The 7,570-nt window shown below is 41.5% G+C and overlaps 1 protein-coding gene across 1 annotated transcript; it reads right to left on the reverse strand.

Annotated features, from left to right (window-relative positions):
* Positions 1-4,994: 4,994 nt before the first annotated feature.
* Positions 4,995-7,270, reverse strand: LOC108246925 (general transcription factor II-I repeat domain-containing protein 2-like). The gene has a single exon (XM_017434701.3). The coding sequence runs from the start codon at positions 7,195-7,197 to the stop codon at positions 5,377-5,379; it is 1,821 nt and encodes a 606-aa protein (XP_017290190.1). The 5' UTR covers positions 7,198-7,270; the 3' UTR covers positions 4,995-5,376.
* Between the last annotated feature and the right edge of the window lie 300 nt (positions 7,271-7,570).

A 7,570-nucleotide genomic window follows, 5' to 3' on the forward strand; every position in this document is an offset into this window, starting at 1 on the left:
ATATACACACAAACACGTGTCAAGGCACATCCCTGCGGTGCTGAGTTTAGAATGATCTGATAATATCTACCTTTAACAGAAAAGGATTTCAGGTTATTTTAATTATTTTAAAATACCCAGTCCTACCAGCCAAAGTGAGCCTGATTTGTTTCAGTTTAAAAACCTAAAGAACCTCTCTAATTCAGCTTATACATATAGTTGAAGCTGCAGGTTCCCAATTTAATAGCATTAGCATCCTGGTCAGTAGATTTGGTAATGCAAGTCCTTTTTATCAGGAGAGTGAAGTAGGCCATACAACAAACAAGGCAGTTAAAAAAATTTGCAGTGATGCCTTCTCCAGTTACATTAGATAATGTAAGAAAGCCCCGGGGCAGTGGTTAGAGCTGGTGCCTCCCAGCAAGAATGTTGCAGAATTACTTCTCGGCCTGGGGCCTTTCTGGGTGGAGTTTGCATGTTCTCCCTGTGCTCACGTGGGTTTACTCTAGTTTACTTCCACATACCAAAAACATGCATGTTAGGTTAATTGGTAACTCTAAAATTGTCCCTAGATTGAGAGTCTGAATTGTTGTTTGTCTCTGTGGCACTGTGATAGACGTGTGACCTGTCCAGGGTGTCTCCCACCTCTCGCACAGTGACTGCTGGAGATAGGCACCTGCTCCCTGTGACCCATAAAGGAGGAGCGGGTAAAGACAATGGATCAATGGATGTTGATCTTGAAGGTATCTGAAAAGAATTACAATTACGTAGCAACAATTTATTTACCAACTGTTGAAAAGAAGCAAAAATTGTAATATTTTGTTGATTGTTGAAAGCAGAATGCAGGCAGAACTCAAAGGGATCCAAAATAATTGATTTCTTTACAAGAAAGGAAAACAAAATGATTGATGTGACAGCAAACAACAACAAAAAAACAAACTTACATACAGTGGATAACTGGGAACACAAAAAGGGAAATGCAAAGAGCAGACTTAACCATGGTAGGAACAAAGATCACATAAGCAATGAATCAGTGAGGAGTGCATAACAAAAGACAGGTTTTAAAGAAACTGTGGGTGAGTGGGAGATGAGCTACAGCTGGGAGATGATAAGGAACAGGTGAGGTGGGCGTGGCAGGCTGACCGGCAAACAACTCAGCTGAAGGCAGGTGAATAGTGGTACAGGGAACACAAGGGGAAAAAAAGGAAAATGATATACACTAACATGAAACTCAAACACAGAAAATAACAAAAAAAACAACTCAAAAACACCCAAATCCTGACAAAAATAGAATCAACATACAGATTCCTCCAGTTTTTTTCACTTAAGACAGAAAATGGTATACAACAGAATGTGTTTGCAGGCCAAAATGGTCTCTAAATGAATCTCAGAAAAAGTTTCTAAAATAATCTATACCCATGATGAGGGGAATTCATTCTTCTCATGCTGGTGTAGATTCTCAGTCATCCAGGCCATGGTAAATTCAAAAAACTGAATTCTCCTCATAGTGAAACCAACAGTTCAGATTTCTTATATCAGTTGACCAGTAGTAGTAGAAGAGGTTAGGTAGTGCCATTCCACCCAGAGCTTTGGGCCTCTGTAAGACTTGATGGTACAGCCTGGGTGGTTTTTTGTTCCAAATAAAACAAAGTAGACTCCTGACCTTGTGGGGGGAAAAAGCTAAAGGGAGAAAAACTGGAATACATTGAAATAGATATAAGAAGGGTGAGAAGCTATTTATTTTGATGGCTGTGATTCATAGAGACCATCGCTTAAAATCACAATTGTGTAAGCAACAAGAGATTTTTTATGAAGATTAACAATTGTGTCTGTTGTGTACACTCAAAGATATTCTCCTGTTCTGTCCACAAACTTAGAACAAGTATTGGCAACCATGTTGAATATTTCACCACTAATTGTGAAATAAATACACTGAGATCTCTTCAAATCTTAAAAAAAAACATTGTTCTTTGAAATCTACTTTGGCATATTTGCTCTTTGTCTTCTTGCTACTTTTAGTGTTTATGTACTGTCCTGCTAATTTTAGCTTTTAATTACATTTTTTCTACATTTAGCTTTCAGCTACTGGTTTGCTCATTTAACTTCTATCTACAATTTAGCCTTTCTTAGCTTTTAACTAAGGATTTGCTAATTTACAGGTTTTGCTACATTTTAGCAAAATTAAGCTTTTAGCTACATTTTTGGGAGGTGATGGGGTGGAATGAACCTGGGGTGCAGAGGTGGATGTCTAAGCTTTTATGTAGGTGCAAGACATTTAAAATTCAGACTTTTCAGTCTGAGTTTTAGAACACAACAATAAACACAAGACATTGATCTGTTTGTATGTTGTTATTCTCCCACTTTTCTCAATCATAAAAATGTCTTTAAATGTTGCTGCTAGGTACAATAAATCTTTATAAAAACCTTTTGAAACCTTGCTGATATTCATGAGGCTGATTTCCCCTCCACTGACAGTTTCCAGGCCTGTCAGCCAATAACATTCTGCTGGAAATCACTTTGACTTCTCTTTTGCAATGGAAATTTGGCTGGAGTAGAACCCAATAAATGCATTCAGGGGGAAAACTGGAGCTATCATCAAATCAGTGTTTGCTTTATCCCTTCAGGGTTTCTAAAAGAGTGTGGAAATGTTGATGACAAATCCTGTTTCTTTGTGCCGAGGTAAGAAAGACTTGCTCCTCTGCAATTGCACTTTTGCAGTTAAAGGGGGCAAAGAGCAAGAGGGGAAGCTTAGAAAAAGGTGCCAGTCAAAGGATTTACAGTTTCGAAAAAAGACAGCCTGCTTCAAAAGCAAAGCAGTGCCATTGTCAGGGAGTAATTTCATTTCATGAATAAGCGCTTGACTGCTTACAGTGACAGTATAGTCCTCATCCTGCCTGCCCTGCCATCGCTTCTATTCATCAGCCAGAGTTTGAAAACAAATCCAGAGAAGGCACAGACCAGTAGGATGACGAGTCAAATCCATGCAGGATGTTCAAAGTTATTCTAAATAGAAGGAGAGTGTGTGGAGCTGACTTTGAGGCTTCTCAACAGGAACTGTCAAAACATTTGCTTGGATGGGTGGGGGTGGGAGTGGTTTTGGTTTGAGGGGGGATTAGGACTAAATATCATCACGTGTTTTAAGAACAAAGATGCATATCAACCAGGTTGGGCAACAGCTCAGCTCGCATGTAGGAAGAGAAGAAAATAAATACAGTCTTGTTGTTTTATTTTATTGCTACTGCCAAAGGGTGATAATGTTTTTGCTTCTGTGTATGTTTCTGTCTGCTAATCTTCTCCAGCTCAATGAGGAGAAAGAAGAAAAAAAAGTGAGTAACCAGATGATGAACAGACACAGCAGACAGTATAAAAAGTATGTTTATTTAGGATAGGGAGGGGGTAAGGGGCAGGATCTGAAAGAGGATAAGTTGTAAATTAGTTTCAAAACGGGTTTGCAGGTTCGCGGCAACAGTACTTAGAATGTTGTGGCTGAGGCTTACGAAGGATGATAGGGAGCAGGCTCGGAGGTGCGGTTCCAGGTGTTCCAACGTGAGTATATACAACATGCAGGTAAGTGGTTTCCAGGTGGTGGTCGGTCGTGGTGGCAACTCCAACAGGTGAGTATTTACACGGTGCAGTTGTGAAGGTTCAGTGGAGGCAGACAGGCTCTGAAGAGGATCCCACAGGTGAGTACTGGAGCTGGTTACAGAAGATCCTCTTCTCAGGATGACAGGCAGATTTGACTCAGCAAGATTCCCCAGGTAAGTAGTACTTAGGCAGGTGAGCAGTAACATGATACTGGTGGTACACAAGACAAGCAAAAGGTAAGTAATTTTCAGAAATTCAAAACTTGGTTTCAGGCCGAGATTGTTTACCCAATAGCAAACGATGTTCCAGCGAAGAGCTGCTCTCTGCGACTGACTTAAGTACCCTGGAGTCTGCTGATGACAACCTACTGCAGCTGTGCGTTATTAGTGCCACCACCAATTAGAAAAGTAGAGGGAGCTGAACAGGTAGCACAGTGGCAGATTGCCACAGAATTCAGTTCAAGGTTTTGGTCTGGACTAAGGCCTGCATGGTGGACCACCTTCATACCTTGCACATGGAAAGTATTCACAGTCCTAGACATTTTTATCACATTTTTCAGTTTCTATTTATTTAAAATGAATTAAATTACAAATTTCTCCTCCAATTTCTATGCAGAATACCCCATAACAACAAAAGAAAAAAAGGTCTTTTAGAAATTTTTGCAAAATAAACCAGCCACTAGGGAACACAAGCCAGTGTATCTCTTGTGCCAGTCCCAAGCCCGGGTGAATGGTGAAGTTTGTGTCAGAAAGGCCATTCGGTGTAAAACACTTTTGCCAAAACTAACATGCGAGTTCATCTAAGCGACACCATACCGGATCAGTCGAGGCTTGGATTAACAACGACCACAAGCCGGTGCTGTTGACAGACAGGGTGCCTGCGGAAATTGTGTTTCTATTAGTTGAATACCACGAGGAGGGAAACATGCCTGGAGACAGAGGGAGAATAGGAAAGTCCAGAGTGTAGGACTGAAGATGGCAAGTCTAAATGTAGGGACAATGACAGGAAAAGGTAGATAACTGGCTGACATGATGCAGAGGACGAAGGTAGATGTAATGTGTACAAGAGACAAAGTGGAAAGGCCACAAAGCCTCACAACATTGGGGCAGGGTTAACTGTTTTACCATGGTGTGGATAGGAAGAAAATTGAGTAGGGGTGGTCCTGAAGAAGGAGTTAGCAAGGAATGTAGTTGAGGTGAAAAGAGTGTCAGATAGAGTTATGTGTCTGAAGGTTGAAGTAGAACAGGGGTGTCAAAGTCAAATGGACGGAGGGCCAAATAAAAAATTTAGCTACAAGCCGAGGGTCGGACTGATCGAATGTTAATTGAAATTTTTTTAAATGACGCATATAGTCTAGTGAACCTAATTGAACCTACTGAAAACCTAACAAATATATTCCAATATGATCAGATAAATAAAGCAATGTTTTCTTATGGCTCTGTCAGTAATCTTTAATTTTCAACAGACACAAAAGACAAATTTCCTTTATATAAAAATCCCCATAACATGAACATTAAATGAAAGAAACCTGTATTATTCAAGGCACCATCAGTAGCCTATATTTTCTATTTTAGCAAAAGTGGGCTAAATTTACTTCAAAGAAAAAAATAATAGCAATTTTCTATCATCCACTCAACTGAAATATTTTTAAAATATAATTGGATTGAAATACAATAAAATAAAGTGCAAAAATCTATTAATCAAAAACAACACTTTCCTCAAGGAGAAGTAACATGCAGTGAAAACAAATATTAAACTTTAACTTTTAAACTTGAACTGAGTAAAAACTCTAAATATGTGATTGCACAGTAATGTTCACTTGTTTGAGGTTGAGGGTGATACTTGGTGGTGTCCCATCTTTTCCACAAGTTCATCAATGTTCGGGGTAAGGCTCTGAGCTGAGGAAATCCTCAGAATTGAGTGAAGGTGTTCAGCAGTAAGTCGACTTCTGTGTGATGTTTTGTTCAGGTTCATCAAAGAAAACAGTTGTTCACACAGGTATGTGCTGCCAAACATAGACAACGTTTGAGCAGCCTGGATGCGCAGCTGGGGCATTGTGTCGGGGAGGAAACGGGCAAACTCCGCAGCACCCACTGCCGCATATTTTGCCCTCAGTGCATCATTGCATTGGAGGTCAATCAACTCCATTTGGAGGTTTGGTGGTGAGCTTTCCACGTCAACAGCAAATGGATTACCGAGCAGTTCAAACCTGTTTTTTTGTGCTTCAAAGTCAGCAAATCGGCGTCGAAAGTCAGCGGAAAGCATACCTATTTTATCAGCAAACTGTGCGCTCGGGAACGCACTGGTAGAGAGCTTCTCTTTCATGGTCTGGCAGCTGGGAAAGTGGCTCAAATTTTCTTTCCGCATCTGCGTCTCCCACAGAGTCAGTTTGGTTTTAAATGCCTTCACTGTACTGTACATATCAGAGATGACACGATCCCGACCCTGCAGCTGCAAGTTCATTGCATTCAGATGACTCGTAATGTCGCACAGAAAAGCCATTTCACACAGAAACATCTCGTCTCGGAGTTGTGTTGTGTCTTTCCCTTTGCTGTCCAAGAACAGACAAATCTCCTCACGAAGCTCGAAACATCTTTGGAGCACCTTTCCCTGGCTTAGCCATCGCACCTCTGTGTGATAAGACAAATCACCATGCTCCGTTTCTAACTCCGTCAGAAATGCCTTGAACTGGCGGTGATTTAAACCTTTGGCTCTGATAAAGTTAACTGCGCGTGTGATGATGCTCATTACATGTTCCATTTTCAAGGCTTTACCGCACAACGCTTCCTGGTGTATGATACAATGATAAGCTGCCAGCTCACCTGTCGCGTTTTCCTCTTGCATCTTTTCCCGTATCTTCGCCACCAGTCCGCTCCTGTGTCCACACATCGCAGGTGCTCCGTCGGTTGTCAAACCCACGAGTTTTTCCCAAGGCAGCTCCATCTCATTTACACATCTTGACACCTCTTCATACAAATCATGCCCCGTAGTTGTGCCATGCATAGGACGTAAAGCCAAAAACTCCTCTGTCACGCTTAGGCTGGAGTCCACTCCGCGGATGAAAATTGACAACTGGGCAATGTCAGAAATGTCGGTGCTCTCATCCACAGCCAAGGAATATGCGATGAAATCTTTTCCCTTTTTCACAAGCTGCTCTTTTAGATTGATGGACAACTGGTCTACTCGCTCGGCAATGGTGTTTCTGCTCAGACTCACATTTAAAAAGAGTTGCCTTTTTTCTGGGCAAACTTCGTCACAAACTTTAATCATACAGTTTTTGATGAAATCCCCCTCCGTAAATGGCCGGGCTGATTTAGCGATCTCTTCTGCCAAAATAAAACTGGCCTTGACAGCAGCCTGGCCTTGTGATTTGGCTTTTTTGAACAGAGCCTGTCGAGATTTGAGGCCTCGTTTTAATTCCTCGGCCTTCTGTAGCCTTTGTTCCATGTCCATATTCTTGTTTTTGTCCGCGTGTTTCGTTTCATAATGTCGTCTCAGATTATACTCTTTCAGTACCGCCACACTTTCTCCACACAGAAGACACACAGGTTTTCCAGCTACCTCCGTGAACATATACTCCGACTCCCACCTTGTTTGAAACCCCCGGTTCTCAGTGTCCACCTTCCTTTTTGCCATTTTTGATGGGTATCTGAAAGTTAATTTTACAGTTATGCTGGCGACTGCTGTGCTAATAAACACTGAAATGAAGCAGCCTATTGCTTGGTGCGTCACCGTTGCATTGTTGGAAATGTAGTATTGATGCGTGTAAAAGATCTGCGGGCTGCCGGCTTGCTGTGGTCTGCGGGCCGGTTCTAATAATAAATCAAGATCATCCCAGGGGCCTTGACTCTGACATATGTGAAGTAGAAGGTCTGATGTCCAGTGTTGTCAGTGGTTATGCTCCACAAGTTGGCTGTGATGTAGAAGAAAGAGAGAAATTCTGGAAGGATCTTGATAAAAAGATAGAGAGTATTCCCAAGGAGGAGAGAGTGGTGATCAGAGCAGATCT

The sequence above is a fragment of the Kryptolebias marmoratus genome, linkage group LG16 (genome assembly GCF_001649575.2).
Source record: "Kryptolebias marmoratus isolate JLee-2015 linkage group LG16, ASM164957v2, whole genome shotgun sequence".
Taxonomy (NCBI): domain Eukaryota; kingdom Metazoa; phylum Chordata; class Actinopteri; order Cyprinodontiformes; family Rivulidae; genus Kryptolebias; species Kryptolebias marmoratus.

Bases quoted from the DNA above. Each gene is read 5' to 3' on its own strand.
- LOC108246925 (XM_017434701.3), bottom strand. From the start codon at position 7,197: ATGGCAAAAAGGAAGGTGGACACTGAGAACCGGGGGTTTCAAACAAGG.